Below are 24,820 nucleotides of genomic sequence, written 5' to 3'. Positions count from 1 at the left end.
CAAAGGAGGAGCATACTGGATATTTAACAACAGCCTACTAAAGGATACAGAATATCTCAGAACCTCTAAAATCTATATCGAAACTCTCATCAGAGATATATCTACTTCACAATCAATTTCCGAGTGGTGGTCACGTTTTAAATCCAAAGTTAAGGTATTCACCCAAAAATATAGTCACCGAAGAAATTTGAATAAGCATTCAGCCCTTAAAAATTTGCAACAACAACAGCAATTGCATCATCCAGAATCTGAGGAATACCAGTCCCTAGAAGCCACCATACGCTCACACCTAGAGCACTCTGCAAGAGGAGCACTAATAAGAGCACGACGCAAACATATTAACTTCGCAGATGCCCCTACAAAGTATTTCTTTTCACTAGAAAAACGCCAACAAGAGTGCACCACTATATCTGCTATTAAAACAGATAATGGAAACATCATAGAAAATCATGACGAAATCCTCTTATATACCTTGCAGTACTACAAAAATTTGTACCAAGCCAACCCAACATCTATGGAGGCCACGAATATAATTCTCTCCGATGTGAAAAGACTCTCACCAACAACATGGAGTAACACAGAACTCCCTATCACGTTACACGATCTGAAAACTGCCTGCACTTCCTTACCTAAAGATAAATCTCCTGGCATAGACGGGCTCACCACTGAATTTTATCAGTCCTTCTGGGAACAGCTTGGACCTATCCTCTACAGAGTATTTGTCGAAGCGAATACCAATGGCTTTCCACTCAATATGACAACATCAGTTATCAAACTCATTCCAAAGAAAGGAGACGCGACGAAACTAGGAAACTGGAGACCCATCTCTATCACAAACACCGACTGCAAAATTATATACAAAGCCATTGCCAACAAACTTAAACACGCTCTGAGCGAAATAATAAATAGGCATCAGAGCTATTCCATCCCTGGAAGATCTATCCACGAAAACTTACACCTCATAAGGGATCTCATAAGCATAGCGAACAACAACAGTGAAACAGTGGGTCTTGTAACACTAGACCAAGAAAAAGCTTTCGACCGCGTTGAACACCTTTACCTCTTCAACTGCTTGAAAGCATTTGGCTTTGGCTCAGACATCATTCACTCTATTAAAATGTTGTATGCCAAGGCACAATTTTGCATGAAAATAAACAACAGGCTTACCATAACTGCACCATACAGCAGAGGTATTAAACAAGGCTGTCCACTCTCCGGTCCTCTTTACACAATTGCCATCGAACCCTTTTTGTGTAGACTCAGCATGCTGCTCAAAGCATGCCGCCCTAAACTTCCCTACCAAACCATAACCCTGACAGCATATGCTGATGATGTTACAATCATAGCCCGCAAAGAAGAGGACTTTCATAACATACAAATGGCATACCAACAATATCAGGCAGCCTCAGGGGCCAAACTAAACACACATAAAACCATAGGACTGTGGTGTGGCAAATGGAAAAACCGAACCGATTCCCCAATGTCTGGTACCTGGTCCACAGAGGGAAACAAATACCTGGGAATTTACCTAGGAAACACACCCTCTTATGTGGATAAGAACTGGGAAACACTAAACAAGCGTTTCAAGCAAGTTCTAGGAAAGTGGGCAGCAATACGAGCCTCTGCCTCCACAAGAGGGAGAATAATAATCGTTAACCAAATAGCCACCAGTGTCCTTTGGCATACACTAAAGATTCTTACGCAACCAGTGCAATTCATCAAACAAATAAAGTCAACCATATATCGATTCATATGGAATAAAACAAACTGGCTTTCCTACTCCCAGCTATGTACTTCTCTCAAAGATGGAGGACAAAAGTTGGCCTCCATTGACAACAGGATAACAACGTTCCACGCTCGATTTCTCATAAATGCCCTACAACAGGAAATATCACGCAAATGCACCACTGAGTATATTTTCACTTCTGCCACTAGAGGTCTCTCTCTCTCCACCACCTTAAGAATGACAACAGCTCAAGTGCCTGTAAATTTAACAAACTTCTACAAAGATGCCCTTCGACGATGGAAGTAGCTAAACCTCCAGCACACAGTGAAGACAGCATCCCTACCTGAAATCCTCATGGAACCCATCTTTCACAACACGATGGTAAGAAGCCCGATCACTCAGAAAGAATTTTTCTTTCCTTCATGGAGCTGGCGAAACGTGAGGATCTTGGGTGACATTCTTTCTCCAAGCCTCACCTGGCGCTTTCCAAATTCGCTCGAAAACCTAGAATATGGGAATGAGTCTGAGCAGATAGACACAGTAAAGGCTGCGTTTCAAGCCGCTATGCCTGATAGCATAACAGAAGTGGGGCTTAGCCCTCCAAACTCAGAAGTTTTGGCGCCTATCTTTCTGATAAAAACCAATAACTCATGGGAGAAATTTACATCCAGCAACACCAACAAGATCTACAGCACACTAACACAACAGTCGAACCAAAGCACTTTGTTGGAAAATCCTGCATCATCTGATCAAACACTATTTCAATGGGATCTACCATATCGCAAAAGAGCCATCAAACCTGACGCAGATATTCAGTGGAGAATGTGGCATAATATATTACCCACTCCTACTATATTACGAAAATTTAACTCAAATGTCTCAGATAACTGCCTCTTCTGCTACCAATTAGGAACGGTCAGGCATATCTACTTGGAATGCCCAGTCAACACTAAATTAATCAGTTTGACTCGGGAAACGGCAGCTCTTACCTGTGGTAATCTTCATACAGAAGAGGAATATTTCAATCTCGTCCATGTGGACTCAAATAACCATTCATTCTGCAATTACCTTTTCATCACCGCAAAAGCGGTAATATACAACTTCTACCTCAGACATACAAGACCAGACAGCACAGCAACTTCACAGAGAGAGGCAACTGACCAACTCACTGCAGCCTTCCAACAAAAGGTGAGATGTCGGATCCTACACGAGCATCACCACCATAGGCAAAACAACACCTTAGATCTTTTCCACCAAGAATGGAATCCACGGAATCAACTCCTGGCTGAGCAGGGCGACTGCATTATAATTCACTTTCCAGCATAGAAGTGACACCTTTACCCCCCCCCCCACACCAAAAAAAAAAAGAAAGGGGGAAGAAAGAAGGATTGTTGTGCTTAACAGTGCGAAAGTTAATCAGCTGGCACTCTCATGTTAATAGATAATATTGTGCAATAGTAACTTCTATGTTCTTCCACATTTATGTTCTTATGTTAAAATAAGATCTTATGTTATCATGTTAAAATAACTCTTAATGGCTTTAATTTATTTTAAAAAAAATGTAATTAGCCTTATAAGTGACTTCGATGTAACATACCTCAACAAGAGTATGAGCATGTAACCTCTCTGTCTGACTGCAGAGAACCAAAAACCGGTTAATCCTGTATATAAGATTGTTATGTTTACAATAAAAATAAAAAATAAAAAAATATATATCTATCTTCCACAACATGATGGTAAGAAGCACGATCACTCAGTGAGAGATTGTCTTTCCTCCATGGAGCTGGCGAAGCGTGAGGATCTTGGGTGACATTCTTTCTCCAATCCTCACCTGACGCTTTCCAAAATCGCTCAAAAACCTGGAATATGGGAATTAGTCTGAGTAGATACACACTGTAAAGGCCGCTTTTCAACTTTTCAAGCCGCTATGCCTGATAGCATAACAGAAGAGGGCTTAGCCCTCCCAACTCAGAAGATCCGGCGCCTATCTTTCTGATAAAAATCAATAACTCATTGCAGAAACTTACACCCAGCAACACCAACAAAATCTACAGCATTCTAACACAAGAGCCGAACCAAAGCACTTTACTGGAAAATCCTGCAACATCTGATCAAACACTATTTCAATGGGACCTATCGTATCGCACAAGAGCCATCAAACCTGACTCAGATATTCAGTGGAGAATGTGGCACAATGTATTACCCACTCCTACTATATTACGAAAATTTAACTCAAACGTCTCAGATAACTGCCTGTTCTGCTACCAATTAGGAACAGTCCGGCATATCTACTTGGAATGCCCTGTCAACACCCAATTAACCAGTTTGTCTCCGGGAAACGGCAGCTCACACCTGTGGTAGTCTTCATACAGAAGAGGAGTATTTCAATCTCGTCCATGCGGAGTCAAATAACCATTCATTCTGCAATTACCTCTTCATCACCGCGAAAGGGGTAATATACAACTTCTACCCCAGACATTTGATTAATTTGATTGATTATTTGGACTGTTGATGGAGGTATCATCAATGACGGCGAAAGATATTTAATATTAATTCTACCAGATAATCATAATGGTGATTTTCGAATGCTTTGTAGCTTATTACAAATAACTGATGTTTCAAATGCTGAAGCAAATATATACATATGTGTACAATACATAGATTGTAATAAATTTCCAATAGATTAATCATTCGCTTAACTTTATCTTTTTTTCATGGCAAGCAATCTAAAGAATTTTCTTTATAAGAAACCTTTACGAGTTGCTTGAATTTTCCTGAGGTTGGCTGTTGGATGAAGGATGTAGGTCGCAAGGTCAACATTAATTATAAGAGAAATAAATAAACTACAGTGATAAATCATGAAAGCATGAATATTGCTAAATATAATGCTGGCCTTCTCAAATAAAAAAAGACTGAAGAGAAGGGAACAATGGCTTTGAAAAAGTTAGAACTTTTATGCCAATATATTTAATGCCTTCTGCTTGTTGTTCTTCACGTCTCCAATATGTACCTTCTGTCCTCCGGTGTATTTCAAAAGTTCTAGATGTCTGCTGTATGTAAAAAGGTCACAAGAACATGGGATATTATAGACCCTGGGATGTTTGTAGAAAAGGTTCTAATTGTTAGGAGAATACAGTAAACCTCGTGCAATCTAAATAAGCATGACTATCGATCCTGAGTGAAAGTCGACCAATCCATGGGATGGAAACTGAAGTCCTGTAGTGAATGTTAGGATTTTGCTGGGGAGCAGTTAAAGGGAATAGTAATTTATGTACGAGGGTTCTTTGAATATTTGCTTTTAGATATCTTGTGTCCTTTCTTACATAAGGAAGACATCTATTTGCTCAGAAATATCTTCTGTTTGAAACTCAATATTGTTCGATCAATCTACTCTAAGAAAAAACTATCATATCTGACTTCTCGCATACTTACCAGCATTTCCTGAATAGTCCTGAACATGTAAAGTGTAATTGTAAGTTTCATCGTCAATCCAAAAGTGATCGTACAAGGCGAATCTAGAGTTCCCTTCAAAATCTGCAAGATCAAATCTAATGGAATTTTTTCTTTGGTTTGCGAGAGCATTTATTTGGTCGTTGCCTGCAAAATAAACAAACCATAAGAATAATTTGTTTAATTTATGTTCATGAATTTATTATACTTGTATAGATGCATTTATTTATATTTTATATACATGTATTTATTTGCATATATGGACGCATTTTCATCACAAACAGACAGCTGTGTGTGTGTGTGTGTGTGTGTGTGTGTGTGTGTGTGTGTGTGTGTGTGTGTGTGTGTGTGTGTGTGTGTGTGTGTGTGTGTGTGTGTGTGTGTGTGTGTGTGTGTGTGTGTGTGATGATCTGCATCTGAGCCAGAGTTAGAAGCTGTGTAGATTACTGTTAGATGGCGAAGAGTTTTCCTAGAAAGCTAAACGTGAATCAGTGTATTTTCAAGTGAGGGATTTCACGATTGTTCTGTGTGGAGGATGGTGTAATGCAAATGCTACGGTGGGGGGGGGGGGTTTGGAAATAACTGGTGGATTTAAATCCAACATGATAAAGTGTTCATGTTGAAATAGAATTTATGTGAAAGTTTATGTTAAAATATAATTTATGTGAAAGTTTATGTTAATGTGGATGACGGCCATTGGAACAATGATTACAAAGCTACTGAGACATGCGATGAAGTCATGAAAGGGATAATCCCATGAAATAAGAGGGAAGAACAGAGATAAGGTTTTGTGAAGCAGGAAACGTAGCGAAAAAACCGCAATGGGGATGATAATTTCGTTAGGAATCAACCCGGTTTACTTATTTATATGAATCAGGTTTTATGAGTTGCTCGAATTTTCCAGAGGTTGGCTGATTGTTTTTGCTGGAAGCATCTGTCATAAAATGGCATTAGAATAAATTTGCATTAGAAAACGCAAATGAACTAAAATTATTAGCAGTAATCAAACCTAGTTGAGAGATGAAGATATCCTTACAGGGATAGGGTGAGATGGGTTACTATATATTCAGGTAGAAAGGCAGAATAAGAAAGAAGGAGAGAATTGCCGATCATTATTGATGAATTGAGGCGAACTGGAATAGAGGGCACACCTAGAAGCATAAGGCTACCTATCGTATCCTCGAGGCTGTCGCGGTTTCAAATTGTAATAGGCTATGCCTAATACAAACGTAATAGACCACTAGGCCTAATATGTGTATAAGGAAGAGGAGAAGAGTAGAGATGAAGACTGATAATAATGTGCTAAGTTCAATCGAAGAGTAGGTATTTTGTAAATTGTAGGTATTGTGATAATCCCATATATATATATATATATATATATAATGAGCACGTTTCTTACCTAGCCAGAAATCACGGTTAAGATCTCCAAATCCGTCTTTGTAATCATTCCATTCTCTGAAAAAGTAGTCATTAGCTCTTCCAAAATTTCCCCTTCTCTGAATAATCTGAAAATGGAATTAATATTTAGTGCTTATTAAGTATGAAACTGCAAGCCCCCCCCCCTTACAAACGACATAAAACAACTAGTTTTATGTTCCGTTTTAAATATTCTGTATCCTTCATATTCTAACATAGTTTGTCAAGATTTACCAAACACTAGTAAAGGTTTCGAAAAACTCCATCGGTCTGCCAATATTTAAGTTATACGACTGTCTTAACAGTACTAACTTTACAATACTAATAAGGAACTTTGAAAAGGATAATATTTTTGGATCACTTACTTTATTTGGAATTTAAATTAATTAAATCAAATTAAATTGCTAAAATGATTAACAATTCTAGTTTTTTGTTTGTACCTTTGTTTGTTTTGCATTTCAAATCTTAAGCAATACGTTTTTAGTAAACAGTGTATTTCTTCATTTTTGCGTTATAATTTCCTCGGATTTTCTTTGTATGATTTATTTGTGCAACTACCTGAGTACCAATTTCGGTGTGACGTCTTCTATTTTAAGTGTTCAGCTTGGTTCCATGCTGTAGTATCGGTGTTTGACAATACAATCAAAGTACTGTCAGTAGGTATTCAGATCCTGCGTAAATATTCCGTATCCTTCATATTCTAACATAGTTTGTCAAGATATGGACAAACATTACATGGGAAAGGTTCTGTTGAGTGCTACCACGGGACTCTCTTGTCCGCGATGCGAAAAGCTGAATGTGTATCCGCTTTCTACTTGAAAAATCGTCAGTTATACAAATCACCACAAGCTGATTCGCCTGAATTTTACTCTGTAATCTTCAGAAAGTGTGTTCTTTTACTTTTCGGACCCTAATGTATCTAAAATGAACTCCTATTTTGTTTTTATTACATTTGCTAGCAACGCTTTTTTTCAGCTTACAGTAGGAAGCTCTTGCAATCGATTTTGTATATTTCATCATATAACTGCTGTTGATAACCCACCCACTAATCACTGGGGTCGTGAGCTAGTAATGCTGCATTACTAAGAAATTATTAATTTCCCTTGGACGAGGTAGTCTCCTGTTGCTTCCCTTGGCCAGTAATATTCTATGCCTGTAAATATAAGTATTAATAGAACTGGTTTACTTGTTATCAAGGACAAAACACACGCATGAGTTTCCGAAACCCACGACCTTCGTATGAGACCGATTAATTCATCTGTTGATAGAAAAACTCTCATACAGGTTCCTTTCTTCTTGCGTCATAGATTCTAACTAGATATTTCCAGGCAAAGAACTTCTTCAAGAAGTTACTGAAGTTCGTTAACTATCTGCTAGCTACTTAAAAATAAATTCCAGAATTTTCGATTACACCCCACAGGTCTGCTCTCTAAGGAACTCATATCATTATGTAACAAATGAGATTGTAGTAATGCAATCTTCCAGAAAAGAAATCTTAGTGTAAGTCAAGTTTGGCGATGTGAGTTAATGAGACTGGGATGTCTCATGACAACATTTCTGTCTCAGTTGTGCATTATAGACAGACATCTTTGCTATTCAAGAGATGTACTGTATATATAATACTTTGTATAGCATTCGTTTTTAAATATATATATATATATATATATATATATATATATATATTCCCTCCTCTTTTACCTTGCGATGTCAAGGAGTTTTCTACATTTAACCATTACCGTATCGAGGATAAGGTGGTAAGGCTTGTGCCTCCAGGTGTATCCTATGTCTATGGATTGGTGTGTTTTGTATATTTCATCAACTAACTGCTGTTGATACTAACCCACTAACCACAAGATTTGTGAGGTACTAAATGCTGTACTACTGTACGAGGATAGGATATGTTGTAATGCTGTACGAGGATAGGATATATATATATATATTTTTTTTTTTTTATGAAAAATATTGAATGACTAGAACCGAGATTTAATTAAAAAGGTTTTAATATAAACACACTACTAGTTTCGGCCTGTACAGCCTTCTTCAGGTGACATTATAAAAGAAAAAACACTAAACATTGAGGGTTAAAAGACTATGAACATCATAGACAGTCTTTATACATAATTAGCATTAAAACGTTGTAGTTGTATTTGAAGCTGTTCTTTCATTTGTTGCATTGTTGGGAGAGTGCGTGCTTGCTGCATCACGTGAACGCCATATATATATATGGATATATATATATATATATATATATATATATCCATATATATATATACAGGGTGTTCGGGATAAATTTGAGAGTTTCGTAAGGAAAAAGAAAATCTTCTTTGTATCTATTAAATTTAATGAATTGACAAAAAAACATTACAGGCAGAGTTAATTACAATACTATCAACAAGATTTACTCAAAATAACCACCATTAGCATCGATCACAGCTTCAATTCTGCTTCGGAACCTCGAACAAGCTGATGCTACAGTCTCCCTGGGAAGGGCCGCAAAAACTGTTTTAATTTTATCCATTAACTGGGCTTTTGTATTACTGGAAGTGCGATTGGTGTCTTTTTCAACTGCGCCCCATACAAAATAATCCATGGGGTTAAGGTCTGGGAAGTTTGGAGGCCAAACATTTGGACTGGTGAAGTCGTAGAAATTTTCAGACAACCATTTTTTACTTTTCCCAGAGGTGTGGCAAGGGGCCGAATCCTGCTGCCATACATACGGCCTACCATTGGCTACCCTTGTTATCCAGGGCTTGACTACAGTTAGCAACTCCACGAACAAAGCCCGAATTCCAATGCCAGGGTTCTTCAACACCTGTTCCTGCAGATTTGCGAGGAATTCTGCTGTACGAACGCAATCAGATCGTCTGCTAGGGATCTTTCTTCTTGCTACATCCTCGTAGACCATTGCAAGTCTCTAGTTCATGCCTGATTGTTTTTACTGTATTCAGGGAGCATTGGGCAGCAGTCGTAATATTCTTATTTTGATGGCGGGCACGAATCATCATGATACAAGTTATTCTCTTCCATGATTCAGGTGGGTTCCAGCTATCCATCCTTTCTGACATCTTGTATATGAATGAAGAAGGGTCCAAACTTTTAAATGAAGAGAAGTGTGTGTTAATACATGTAACTTACGGAAAAATATAATTAATTATAAATATGTCAAATTTATCCCGAACACCCTGTATATATATATATATATATATCCTATCCTCGATTTAACAGACGCATATCTACTTGGAATACTCAGTCAATACCCAATTAATCAGTTTGTCTCGGGAAACGGCAGTTCTCACCTGTGGTAGTCTTCATACAGAAGAGGAGTATTTCAATCTTGCCATGCAAAATCAAATAATCGTCCATTCTGCAATTACCTTTCATCACTGCTAAAGCGGTAATATACAGCTTCTGTTTCAGACATGCAACACCAGGCAGCACAGCAACTTCACAGAGAGAGAGGCAGCTGACCAACTCCTTGCAAGCAAAAGGAGAAGTCGGATCCTACATGAGCATCACCACCACAGGCAAAACAACACCTTAGATCTTTTCCACCAAGAGTGAAATCCACGGAATCAACTCATGGCTGAGCAGGGCGACTGCATCATACTCTACTTTCCAGCATAGAAGGGACATCATTCTCTCCCCACCACCAAAGAAAGGGGGAAGAAAGGTTTTTTATAACTGTTAATAGGTTTAATTTAAAAAAAAATGTAATACACATTACAACTGATATTTCGATGTAACATACCTCAGCACGAGTATGAGCATGTAACCTCTCTGCCTGACTGCAGAGAACCAAAAACCGGTTAATCCTGTACATAAGAATGTCGTGTTTACAATAAATAATAATAATAATAATAATAATAACGGACTAATAGGGGCTAAGGGGTGTCTGTAAATCGAAAGTCCGTTAAATCGCGAATATGCAATTTTATCAATATTAGCACTGCAATTACAAAAAAAATTGTTTTTTTGGTAATTGTTTTGAAAAACACTATCAAGTATGTTTCTAACTTTTGAATTCTGCTGTTTTTTTTATAATTAAACTCCCTAAAATTACGAAAATGTGTGTAATAAAACTGCTGAAGAAAGTCACGCCAATCGATAAAAGAACCAATAAAGTGCGATTGGTGTGATCACGTCTTAATCATTCGCCGAACATGTTTTATGAGTGGTGACTAATTTATGACTGCTAAATTACTACAGTGTTTTTCTAACATATGATGGCCTATTCGCCAAAATTTGTTATAAATAACAGAAAATTAATTACAAAAAAATAATCTTTTAATTTAATTATAAGCAAATCTTGGTTAAAAGCATTTTAAAATTAACAGGGTGTTAATTTTCATATATATAATTAATATTTAACTGACTAGAACCCGAGAAAGTATAACACAAAAAACGTTAATGAATCACGATTAGTATCATCGGTGTCCTGACTTCTTCAAGTGAGTAAGAAATAACACAATACTTAACATAACAAAATTATGTTTCATGTGCACTCAAAAAATATGCACATGAAGTTTGTGTAACATTATTATATTTAAAGCTTTGATAATACATACATATATACTTGTTAAAATAAAATTATTAATAACGAAAACAAAACAAAATTATATACAAAAAATATGAAACTTCGAAAAGATATTACATATTTCTATGTTGAAGTTCCTGGTTTCGGATCACTTACATTTTTTTGAAAAAAATTATCCAGTGTTATCTGCCTAGATTTTCTTTTTATTTCTTTAAGGAGTTGAATGTAAGGTCGAATAGATGCGAATACACTCCCTTTTACTTTCGCATTCCGCTCCTAATCGTGGTCGATTTCGCAGCGTTCATTAGTCAATGTCTCTGTGCTTGCAAGGATACGCTGTAAATCCACCGTTTTTATATTTCTCAGAGGACCTTCTTCGTTTTCTTTCTCTTCCTTTGGATGTTGATTTAATTGTTCTGCTAATTTTTTAAGTCTTCATTGGAAATGGGTTTATCATGGCTCTCTAAGACTTCTGTCACATCTTCAGCTGTAATATCATCCACTCCCACTTCTCGCGCAAGCTTGGCCTTCAACAACATTCTCCTCTTGCTCTAATTCCTCGAAGTCGTGCATAAATGCTTGAAGACGTTTTCGCCATGCTCCTTTTAAACACTTTGCTGATACTTCGTTCCAAACTGCTTGATGTTGTTAATGCCCTTCAAAATATCGAACGACTGCCAATAGTCTTTAATAGATTTTCCTGAAGTGTCCAAGACTCTTATCATTTCCATGAATATTATACGGAGGTAATAAGCTTTGAAGCTTTGAAGATTGATATAACTTACGGATCATCCCGATCCATTGGTTGCAAAAGCGATATTGTGTTTGGGAGCATATAAATAACCTTTACATCCAATGGTGTTCTTACTTCAGCAAGGTTTTGAGGATGTCCAGGGGCATTATCCAACAGAAGCAATGCCTCGGCTGACAAATCATTTTCTCTACAGAAGCGAAGCACGGTAGGATAAAACTAATTCGTGTACTAATCAATAAAAACGTCTTGTGTAACCCAAACTTTCTTGTTCCATTTCCAATAGACGGGCGCACGGCTTTTAGACCCTTGAAGGCGCGTGGTGTCTGTGAATGTACACCAACATTGGTTTAAGCTTAAGTTCCGGAAACATTTGCACCCAACAAAAGCGTAAGTCTATCTTTTTCAGCTTTAAAACCTGGAGCCGAACGTTCTTCACAGGAAATGAAGGTGTGTGATGTCAATTTTTTCCAGTAGAGCCCGGTCTTATCAACATTAAAAATTAGATCAGTAGGATAACTTTCTTTTTCTACACAGTCTTGAAATTCTTTGTGAAAAGCAGCCGCTGCAGCAACATCTGTACTTACCGCCTCACCACATAATTTGACACTGTGGCACTTAGAGACTTAAATCTCATGAACCAACCTTTGCTTCCTAAAAATGTTTCTTCGTCTCCATCTCTCTTTTTAAGATCCTCAAAACTTGTTTTTGCTTTCTCAGTTATAACAGTCTGCATCAGAGGAATGTTTTTCGGATTCAAGTCATCCACCCATAATAATAATAATTTTTCCATTTTTTCATGAAGTTTATCCCTGCTATAACTTACATGTTTCGCATTTAGTGCTGCCGTAGATTGTTGCGCAGACTGTTTTATTCTATCTGCATTTTTCATAATGGTAGTAACAGTCGACGGAGGTAAGTTCATACTTCTACAGACATTAGCACGTGTCTGCCCATCTTCCATTCTTCGAATCACCTCCATCTTCTTTTCAAGTGTGATTGATTCCGCGCCTTCTTAACATCAAGTTCTGTTAACTTTTCTACACTTCTTTTATCAGACATGGTATGTAATTACGTACTTTATCAATTTAAATATGTATGAATGTAAAAAAAATTAAACAGAACAATTAGGTAGATTCAACATTAAAACTAGGTTTGGTACATATACGTCGTAGTAGCTCGGTAAACACTCAAACACTAGTGCCTGATAGCGTCGTTTCTCAGTCAGACCACACTACAGTAAGAAAGCACGCGCAAGCATCCGGCGTAAATTGAACCGTCGTAAACCGAGGGCTGCCTGTATATAATTTCTTGGTATCTTGAACACACACACACACACACACACACGTGTGTGTGTGTGTGTGTGTGTGTGTGTGTGTGTGTGTGTGTGTGTGATTAATTTTTTAACTTGGGGATACCGTATATTAGGGTTACCAAGTAATTCTGTAAGCTTGGTTATTTAACTGCTAATCCCAAGTAAGCAAATAGTTAAGTTTGCGCCTGAAACATAGTTCAAGTCTAAAGATGGTACAACACCAGGGCAACTCATTGTAAAGGTAGTTAAGCTCTGATCCCTATTCTTAGTATTTCCCATAATGTAAAGCACGTCTCACTAGAAGATGTATACTGCAATACATTATGGGTGGGGTCACTACCCAGACCGGTTTCAACCTTGTTTCAATGTAAAAGTGAAACTGGCTCTAAAAATAAGACGATCCCGAAAGATCTCCCAACTCTGCGTTGTACCACTCAATGGCAGTCTTACCCTGTCACCGAGAAGAACTGCTCAGTATTGGCTCTACCCAGTGGAAGGCTCACCCCACCACCAAGCAGAGCCATAATCTCAACAGTGGCCCCACTCAGAGACAGGCAAAAACCTATCCAAAGCAGAGCCTCATGGACCCTCCCACCGGTTTCAACCTTTTTTGAGGTCTCTTCAGTGAGTGGCTAGACCCTAAATACCAAGGTTCTTAAAGTTCTTAAAAGAACTGGGCGATGGACTGAGTCCTTGACTCTTTATCCCGTCATTTGAATGAAGAAAATCTGTGTGGATGGGGTGTTATTCAGCTAAAAAGCTCTAGTCATGACTGAGTAACGGCATTAGCCGAGCCTCAGTTAAAACTTCATTGGCTACAGCATTGCCATTTGTTACCCTGGAAGTCCTAAAAAGGACCAAAATCTCCCCACTTCCTTTTTTTTTAACCCCAAATACCAAGGTTCGTTATAGTCCTTATAAGGACTGGCTTAAAGGGGCGAAGCAAGAATGCTTTTCATATTCCCCGTTATCTGTAGTGGACAGTGTAGGGATAAGATTATTGAGCTATTATTAAAGCTCTGATCATGGCAGGAGGGTAACAGCAATAGCCTGAGCCTCAGTTAGAGCTTCATTAGCTACAGCATTGCTATCCATTACCCTCCAAGGGTATTGGATTGAATGAATCAATCACCGCATCTCACGGTCGATTGATTCCTTCTCCCCATACCAAGGTTTTAGTAATACAGAGCCTTATGAATTTTACTTATACAAGTTGCAACAAGGTGTTTTTATTTTTAATAAGAATCTCAGGAGGAGATATATAGATGTAATTAATTTTTTAACTTGGGGATACTGTATATTAGGGTTACCAAGTAATTTTATAATCGGGGTTATTTAACTCCTAATCCCAAGTAAGCAAACAGTTAAGTTTGCGCCTGAAACCGGTCTAGGTAGTGGCCCCACCCATAATGTATTGCAGTATACATCTTCTAGTGAGATGTGCTTTACATTATGGGAAATACTAAGAATAGTGATCACAGCTTTACCCACCTTTAAAATCAGTTGCCCTGGTGTTGTACCAACTTTAGACTTGAACTATGTTTCAGGCGCAAACTTAACTGTTTGCTTACTTGGGATTAGAAGTTAAATAACCAAACTTATAAAAGTAAAATTGTAACCCTATATATATATATATATATATATATATATATATATATATATTTATTTATTTATTTATTTATTTATTTATTTATTTATTTACGTCTGAGCTACTTCTATACCGAGGCTAATGACTTTATATGACTTGCCTTAGAATGAATGTATCTCATCCAGAGATCTTTATTAATAAAATCCGTTGACTTTATTAATAAACCCCAAAAACTGTTGGTTGGAGTGTAAGTAAACTTCCCACTCATCCACTCAGGCTGGCTTTCCTTCTCTAAGGAGAACCGGCCTGGTTGGACATCAAATTAACCTCTATGAAGTCTGAGCTATGCTTTACTCATTATCCGATTACATTCTAAATTATTGTGCATTTTAATCAAATAAAGTGGTAATGTTAAAAAAATACAAACCGTCCATCCTCCTCCATCAGTAGTCATATCGCAATACACATCAAAGCCATCGCTAATCATACGGCTTCGGGGCCACACCTTGTATATTCCGCTGTTTTTATGTCCTCCATCCAAAATATCTGCACAGTCTACAGGTTTTGAAAAAGCCTGTTCCCAAATTCCTGTAAGATATATATTAACCGTAGTTATATAGCCACCTGGTTAGTTAATAATTCATCATGCACGGTAAATTATACTGCAAAAGGTGCTAGATAAACTGACTCTAGAATCACAAACTAACAAAATGTATCAATATAATCTTAAGAGCAATTAGCAGTCAAAGGAACTCCCCATGGGCCAGGTACATCGTGCCCTGTAACCAATTACATTTTTGTAGCAGTATAAATTAGATGAATATTATTCTACCAAATCACAACAACTGTGTCCGGGAGAAATGCCTCCGAGAAGGGGAACTGACTGAGTTTGAAAGAGGCGAGGCGTTGTGATAGGATACCGTGTTGTAATCCTAACTGTTCGGCAAATTGATGACAAAATTGGCAATCCCAGATTAACAGTACCATACCATACTGAGATGGAAGCGCAGGGAGTTAACTTCAAGCGATACCCGGAGCACACTTCTCGCCATATTCACCAAACGCACGCAAAGTGTTAGGACGAAGGATAGTATGTAAAAAAAAAGCGATTCGTCGACCGACACGTTGCATGTTGAAATTCCGGGCATTGACTGGAACACGAATTTGCACAACAATCATCCAGAACTGATGTTAATGACATGGATTTCCATGGTATGACCGTAATATACATGCCTACATTACCCGTACAACATACGGCGGGGTCTTCAATGGTGCAAAGAGCATGTACAATGGGATGTGGGCGGTTGGAAAGTTGTATTATGGTGTAACGAAACAGGCTACATCCTATACCTAGCAGATGGAGAGATATGTGTGTGACGGAATACCCGTGAACATCTCCTCCGAAAGTGAGTAACCCCAACTATGAAATTCGGAGGTGGCATCGGGATGGTATTGTGTTTTCTTGGTTTTGGCCTCTAACTTCTTTGTGTAGTGCCATGAACATTGAACTCCGAGAGGTATCTGAAAATTCTGGACAATGTAATGCTTCCTGCTTTGTGGCGTTTGTATGCAACTGGCCATTGTCTCTTTCAGCAAGAACAACGCACCGTGTCATAAGGCTGCTGATGTAACTGCGTGGTTTGTGGACATGAACGTCACCACACTTGACTGTCTCCACAGAGCCCTGATCTCAACCCTATTGAACTTCTGTAGGATGAACTAGATCGTCTGGTATGGTCAAGCGACGTTCACCCTAAACAGTTCATGACCTCATTACATTCTTACAGAACGAATGGTCTAAAATTCCCATTGCTATCGCACGCATGTGGAAAGTATGTCTAGTATGATCACGGCATTCATCACAGCGAAAGGAGGTTCCACATCTTATTTAGGTAGGCGTCCTGGCTGTTGGTTCCTCACACTGTGGTGTCTGTTAACTTCTGTCCAAAGCAGTGTGTGTGTGTGTGTGTGTGTGTGTGTGTGTGTGTGTGTGTGTGTGTGTGTGTGTGTGTGTGTGTGTGTGTGTGTGTGTGTGTGTGTGTGTGTGTGTGTGTGTGTGTGTGTGTATATATATATATATATATATATACTGAGAATTGCATGTCTCACACGTGCAATTTTAAGAATCGCTGATTACAGCATGCAGTCGATACAACAGGTGTTTCTGTGTACACACATTGATATGGAAAGCGAAGAGCCATAAAGTTAATAGCCCAATCCAAATAACGACTTCTATGAATCTAAATTTAAAACTGTCTAACTGAGACAATGTTAATTTGTGTTTCATTCGTGTTTTGAATAGAACAATTTTAAAAGATTCTTCACTAAAAACAAATAAGCACATCTAAATAGAGAAGTAACGGCTAAATAGAGAAATAGACAGCTAACTCCGAGTGAATTAAAGATGGGTAGTAACCTGATTAATTATTTTATTCCCTCCCTATTTCTATATATTTCCTAAAATCAACAACCTAAAGATATTAGATATTAACGACAATAAGCTTTTTCTCTCATTTCACGTTCTATTCGTTTTAAATTTCAAATGTCATTCACTTCATATGCCCCCATTATTACCTTGAGATAAAATGCCTTGGATTCCGTTGCTATCCATTTTATCTTTTGGCGCAGTAATCTCATATTTTATGTTAATCACTGGAAAAGCATTTATAATCACAGGAATTAGAAAGTTCAAAAGAAGAAGGAGCGTCATCTGGAAAAAAAGAGAGTGTTAAAATGAAAATATCGGTTTATATAAGAATATCAAAATGGGAGGAGCAATTATTAACCATATAAAACAAATTTATACAAAACACGAGATGATTAATATTTATTTATGAAAAGTACAGTTTACAGTTATAGTTTATAATCATAAATTAAAGAAAATATTAATATGAAATCGAAATTAAATTAAATTCAAACTAAACGTATGAAAACAGTTTGTCCATTTTTGAGAGGCTTGCATTCCTAATTTGGCGTTAACATGCATGAAACTTATTTATATAATTATTTATTTATATAAGATATTTTGTGAATCATAAAGTTTATATGATTCACAAAATATCTGTGAATAAAACTTTTGTTCCAGGACTACTGTTCGTTAAATCTCTTTACAGTAATATAAAAAATTAAATTAACTGGTATAACTAATTAATTTCTTTGCATTTTGAAGGCATATCGGGTTCTTGTATGTCATCTACTTATAATTAACAGCTTCTCCTGTAATCAACAAGTAATTTATATTGGGCAAAATAATAAAATTATAAAATAAAATTTAATTAAATAGAAGTCTTTTTGATTAAAAAAAAAGAAGTGTAAGACAACATCGAACGTGATAATGTCTAAATATGTTCCGTTTTCTTGCAGTAAATGGACTAATATCTGATGAACAATATCAAGACATTCTAGAAAGTTAAGTTAAGATACAGGAACATTTTAAATTCACTAAAAATCCTATCAGCTAAGAAATGAGGTCAAACTTCAGAGTTTTACAAATAACGGAGCATCTTACTTCTAGAAATAACACTAGAGTACTTACTCTTTTCTGGTTTTGTAGCAGAACAAAAGACATGAGTTCACTTTAACTATTGTGCAGACATGGTTCCTATCGTTTCATGGGAAGAACAGTTTAATATCTGAATGTTTATGACAAACGTACCGTGTTTTTATTCCTCATTGATCTTGACGAATTATATTTCCGGTTGTCTTCAAAGAATTAACCGGAAAGAACAAAATATTCTTAAATTATACTTTCTCTTTAGCTTTAAGGTACGGATCGGAAATGTTCAGATTTTTCTGGGAGTCAAAAGTTCCTCTTTCGAACAACAATACAAGCGACTTCCACGAATAAAATTGTATTTTGTTTTTGATGTTATGTCCGATGACAATATTCCCTTAGTAAAGTGATTGTAAATTTCAAAAAGAAGAACAACGAAGGGCTGGTAAACATCCTGTGTCTGGATATGGGACAGAGTTACAGGAAATGTTTACATTAGAAAGTAAAACTAAGTGGTCGTCTGATAAATCCAAAACATCTGCTTAGTCACAATATCCTGATCAGATAAAGGACTAAGTTAGCTGATATCAAGGGGGATTCCAGGAACTTCATTTATCATATATAGACATAGTTTTCCACATACTTTGGAATAAAATTAATACATAGAGATCTGCGGGCGGCGAACATCGGATAATTAGGCCACCAAATCAGTTTAGAATTTTCGTTTACTGAAGAGTATCAACTATAAGCAGTTTTTATCACATATTACTTCAAATTATTTTTTAAAACGTTTAAAAGTATAAAAATCTTTTCAACCTTTTCAAACTCTCTCCTCATTCTCCTGACTATCATCTCTTTCATCATAAGAATTTCAGTTTCTCATGAAAATATAGTTTCGTTCTTTCGTGTAACTAGAGGCCCATGTTGGATTATAATGCCTTTAATTTGTATACACAAAAATTCCCATTAAAGAAAGGAATGAGAAACGTTGGTTAAGTCCATGTTTATTTTAAAAACATTTTGAACAAAATGATAACCGAATTTAATTAACACTGATTAAAGGGGATAAATCAATAAAAAAACAGAAAATTAAAACTTCGTTGGATATGCTGATAATATAGTATTACTTAAAGAAATGAAGTGATCTACAAAAGCAATTTTTCAAATTTCAACAGTTATGCAGTAGTTTTTACATAAAAATATCAACACAAAAATCAAAAACAATGGTAATTGAAAAATAAATAATAAGATGCAAATTAAAACTAAATGGAAAAATAGTGAAACGTGTAATGAAATTTACATACTTAATAGAAAGGTACTCATCACAAACATTCTAACAGATTTCTTTTTTAATTAGCTGTTTCTCATAGAAGAAATGTATTATTACGATATTGCTCAGTATTTCATATAGATATCAAATCCTCTGAGCTATATTTAAACTTCGTCGTCTTCTAACGAATAAATGCAATATTCTTTCCTTTTCTTTCTTTTCCCCAATAACAGAATATTAATGTGTGAGAAAACGATTTTCATGAATACGACTTCCACCTGTTTTTAAACAAACGGAGGTCATAGTCATGCGGAAGCAGCGACAGGAATACTGAGAATAAGTTGAAATTTTCATTCAATATTTATATGGTATTTAAATATAGAGATGCTGACAACAACTTCTTGTGTTCAGATGCATTTACGGGAGAAGAGATGGATTGAATAATTTTATAAATCTATCAAATCAAAGCCATGCATTATCATAATTTCCCTATAATCTCCCTCGGGGGGGGGGGCATAGAGATTACTCGGCGTTGCAATTATTTAGGATGGCTTTAGGCCTCTTGGGTTTGATGACGTCAGTTTCATCGTAGCTTGCTGAATGTTTCACTAGATCGTTGGAGTGTGTAGAGATTTTTGAGAAAAATTTTGCCGCAGTAGTTTGTAGGAAGGTGTAGATGTAAGGGATGTTTGTATCTCTATGCAGTTGGACGGTTCTTACAAACCATGGTGCTTGTAGAATCATGCGCAAAGATTTGTTTTGTACTATCTGCAGCTTGAGGATGTTGGTAATGGATGTGTGGCTCCAGGCTGGCGATGCGTATGTCACTATTGGGCGGATCGTCATCAGGTAGAGGCGTACTTTGATTCTGGTCGTTAGCTTGCTTTTTCTGTTTATTAGAGGGTAAAATTGTGCGATGGTTTTAGATGCTTTCGTGCATAAGGCTTTGATGTGTGGGTTGAAAGTTAATCTTTTGTCCAGTGTTACCCCAAGATATTTTGTTTCTGTTTGCCAGGGGATTTTGGCGTTGAATAGATAAAGATCCCACTTGGGAGTTGACAATCTTCTGGTGAAAGTATCGCTATACTCTTTTGGGGATTCACTTGTAATCTCTATTTGGAGAACCATTGTTCTAGTTTTAGTAGATTTTCTTTTTTAATGACGAGATGTGGTTGTAGAGATCTGGCAAGTACTGCTGTGTCATCCGCATATAGTGCTAAGATGGATATCATTGGGTTGTGCGGAATGTATGCCATATATATCGAAAATACGATCGGTGTCAGTAGGGAACCTTGGAGAACTCCCGCTGAGATCCGTCGCTGACTTGAAACTGTTCCGTTTATTTTGTCTTGCATGTGTCTGTCCTGGAGGTAAGATTTAATTAGGTGGACTATTCTTGATGGTATACCTGCTGAGATGAGTTGTGTAGTAATCCGAAGTGTCATATCTTATCAAAAGCTTTTTCTAAGTCGAGGAAGACTGCTTCAGTGTGTTGGTGTCAATTGTAATGTACTCCATTAGCCTCTGAATTTGTTGAGTAGTACTGTGATATTGTCGAAAGCCAAATTTTTCCTTTGGAAGGATATTTAAATCATTTACGGAGGCTTGGAGTTTGGAGAGGATGATTTTGTCGGCAATTTTGCCTAAATTTGAGATCAGGCTGATAGCTTTCAGGCAGGTGTGGATGTTTACCTGGTTTATGCACTGGGACCACATCTGCGACTTTCCAATAGGAGGAGAAATAGTTGAATCTGAACATGGCGTTAATTATTGTGGCGAGATGTACGACTGATCTGGGCAACAGTTTAATCATTCTATTTGTAATGCCATCAGGACCATGGGCTTTTTTATTCTTTACCTTCTTTATGACTTTGTAGATTTCCGCTGGTGAGGTGATTGCGGGTTTGTTGTTGCAGGTTTCGAGGAGTTTTTGTGCATAACTGATCTGACGGTGGATTTTGTACACATGCTTGATGTCCAAGTTGTCGTATGCAGGGGTACACTGTTTATCTAGGTTTTTTGCTATCTCTTCAGCTTTTTCTGCATCCGTGTGTACTAGGCCCTTGTCTGACTTAAGAGGGGGGGGGGGGGGAGAGTGAGATTTGTTTTTGTTTCTGAAGCTTCTTAATAACTTCCAGATGGAGTGTTCGCCGGGTGATATAGATGATAATTTGGCTTCCCATGTTTCGTTCCTGTGAGCTTTAAGTGCTTCTCTAACTTCGTTGTTTAGTTTGGTGAGAATCCTTTTGTCTTGAGGTGCACGGGTATTATGGTACCTTTTCCTTGCTTTGTTTTTGTCCCTTAAATCCACTATGTCTTCGGGAAGCCGATTAGGCTAAAAGGTGGTTGTAGTAGAGGTAACAACTCTTATGACTGTGTTGATTTGCTGGGTCAGAGTTTTAACAGCATTTTCAATTTCGTTTATGGAGCTGATGTGAGGTACTTGTTCAATGTGTTCCACTATAGCTTCAGATAGTTTTTTCCATGAGATGAAGGAGTGGGGGGAGGCAGCAGTTGTTTTTGCTTTCCCAGCTGGAGCAGGATCGGGTTGTGATCGGATGTCAGCTCGTTTAAAAAATCTAGGCTATACTGTAGCTTAATATTTTGCAGGATAGCAATGTCAAGTATGTCAGCTGTGCCGTACGTACTATGATGTGTTGGTTCGGTGGGGCCTGCCACAAATACGTAGTTTGAACTGGAATAGCTGAAGAGGGTGTGGCCGTTTCAGTTGATGGTTTTTCTGTTCAATGCAGGGTGTTTCGCATTTAGGTCACCGGCAATGATGATTTGATCTTTATTGCCCAGGACGGCATCCAGATCTGAATGTAGCAGATTTTTTGATAGAGGGTTGTAGGCTGCATAAAGTGTTAGTTTCCAGCCGAGGTTGAGGGCACTACTATTCCTGTGAACTCTAGATTTCTGGATGAGGGATTGTTTACAGAGTGGTGATCGATGTAGTGTTTTATGAAAATGGCGGTGCCACCGCCTCTGTAGTTTAATCGGTCGTTTCTGTAGAGGAGGTATCCACTAAGTTTGGGGTTGTCTGCTGGTCTTAAGTGAGATTCATTTATGAGGATGATATCTGCGTTGTATCTCACTGCGAATTCTTGTGTTCTAGAACCTTGTTTTTAAGTCCATTCGCGTTCCACGCGATTATCTGTAGAGAATCTGGAGTGCTTTTGTTTTTATGCATTTATAGTTGCTGCTAGGATGGATTGTATATCTTATAGAAATCTTTTTCTTGGGTCCGACGTGGGATTTGATTTGCTAAAGTGCTGCAGCATATTCGCGAGGGAGTTTGTAATGACGGCTGCTAAATTTGGGTGGTATTGTTCCTGATTGGCCTTTGTTGAGCGAACCACGTCTGCGTAGGTCTTCGTCTGCCGTTTGTGGTTTGATCCAATCGGGGCTTCTGGTTCGGCAGTTGGTTCTCTATCGTGTTTTGTCGACCTCTGGCGGGTTGAGGAGCTGGGGCTACTGCTACTGGTTTTTGTAGACTGGTAGAGGAGGCAGGTCGTCTGTTTTTTGGGTTTTGCATACATCCTTTGTAGTTTCCTGGATGAGGGCCCGCACAGTTTGCACATTTAACTAGGGAGGATTTTGGCTTGGTGCAGGTGTTTGTGGAGTGGCTCTCACCACATTTTAAGCATTTATATTCATCTTTGCATAATCTCTGGCCGTGACCATACTTTTGACACCTGTGGCACTGTCCTAATGACTCCCTTTTTTTTAGTGGTTCTGGGCTGATTTTTAGTCCGTAAATTGATGTTAGGTCGTATATGTTTTTATATGCGTGGTGGATCTCTACTGAGGCGAGTGGCATCGGATTTTGTCTGCTTGATCATTCTGCTGACATTGATGGGTGGTAGATCTTGGTAGCAGAGATCGGCGGCTATGTCTTCTGTATGAATGTGTTCTGATACTCCACGGAGAACCACATTCAGGCTACTCTCCGAGTCGAGGGTGATGGTGTGGTATTGTACACCTTTATTCTCAAGCTCCATTTTGAGTCTGCGGTAGTCCATTATAGTGGCAGGCTGGAGTTTGATGCCATCGTCTAAATTCTTTGCTGTTGTGTATGCTATTTGTAGACTGGTCATGGTGGCCCTTAGTTCTGTCCATCTGTTCTTTTCTCTTAAGATAATTGGGGTACTTTCTCTTTAGTGGAGACAGGGGAGTCAGAGTTGTGTCCATCTTCTCCATACCTTCATCCGTGGGTGGTTCTGTCGTCTGTGTTTTGCGTTTTTTCCGCGTATGGGTCTCTCCTTGGTCATGGGGGAGGGGGGGATTGGAGACTACCAAATCCAGTTTTTTCTCTGCGTTCGAGGTATCCTCGCTTTCCTCATCGTCCCTCGTTGTAGAGTACAGGTTCAAGAAGCCTGGCCATTCCACTTGAAATTTTTTGAGTAATTTTTTGAGAAGGCTTAGAGCCAGTCCTTTGTCTAGTGTTTCTATCAAGGCGTCCGTGTCTATTTCGTTCATTTTTAAATCTAGTAGGTGTTGATGGGGGTGGGGGTGATGAGTAGTTCAGGACCTGCCTTGTCCCTTTCTTCCACCAAGCGTAGACCGACAGTTGAAATCTCCTTCGAGAGGCGAAAGACAACTGACGGGCACACGGCAGGGAACAGGAGAGGGTCTGTGGAACTTGGGTGAAAAAGCCAAAAGCTTACCTTTACGTGGGCGGGTACTGGTAGAAACATAGGTTGTATAGGTTGTACGGTATTCATAATCACTTCACTGGTAACACTCGAATTCACTATCCGATCGTAATAATTCCTTATTCTTAAACTAATTTCATACTATGAGATTAAAAAAAAATAACTGTGTGTATTCAATGATTTTGGAATTTCTGAACTATTTCAATAATTTATCAAAATATTAAAAGAATATATAGTATTCCATCATTTTTTAAGAAATAACAAAGGAAAAACCAAAACTTATATGTGTAAATTATATAATTCATGTAAATATAGTATGTATGATTAGTTATCATAACTTAACAAAAAACTGTGTTGATAATGTGTGTGTGTGTGGGGTTGGGGTGGTATCGGTTTTCATTTAATTTTAACTCACAGTTCATAGATGAAGAATAAATTAGGAAATTTTTGTTGTTGTAAATCCCGAAGTATGTTGTACGAAAGGTTAGAATTGGTTTTAGTGGTATTAAAGTAGAAAAGATTGAACTATAAGCCAACATGTTGGTTCTGTTTTAATTTTCAAAAGAAAAATATAAGAAACGGTACTATTTTCTTAGAATATCTCAGATATTTTCTGTAT

The 24,820-nt window shown here is 37.7% G+C and overlaps 1 protein-coding gene across 1 annotated transcript in view; it reads right to left on the bottom strand.

The window, feature by feature from the left end:
- The window catches only part of LOC150103332 (techylectin-5A-like), a 32,329-nt gene extending 13,678 nt beyond the window's left edge, over nucleotides 1-18,651 (bottom strand). The window contains exons 1-5 of the mRNA XM_090397705.1: nucleotides 18,316-18,651; nucleotides 17,355-17,490; nucleotides 15,208-15,368; nucleotides 6,576-6,681; nucleotides 5,159-5,323 (exon numbers count right to left, since the gene is read on the bottom strand). Of these exons, the coding sequence (XP_090253831.1) occupies nucleotides 5,159-5,323; nucleotides 6,576-6,681; nucleotides 15,208-15,368; nucleotides 17,355-17,490; nucleotides 18,316-18,348 (601 nt within the window). The 5' untranslated portion in view covers nucleotides 18,349-18,651. The remainder of the gene's footprint in view (nucleotides 1-5,158; nucleotides 5,324-6,575; nucleotides 6,682-15,207; nucleotides 15,369-17,354; nucleotides 17,491-18,315) is intronic.
- Nucleotides 18,652-24,820: the final 6,169 nt, after the last annotated feature.

The sequence above is a fragment of the Typopeltis vanoorti genome, chromosome 9 (genome assembly GCF_054136105.1).
Source record: "Typopeltis vanoorti isolate ZY-2024b chromosome 9, IOZ_Tvanoo_1.0, whole genome shotgun sequence".
Classification (NCBI taxonomy): domain Eukaryota; kingdom Metazoa; phylum Arthropoda; class Arachnida; order Uropygi; family Thelyphonidae; genus Typopeltis; species Typopeltis vanoorti.
This window is presented reverse-complemented; position numbering and strand designations above follow the sequence as displayed.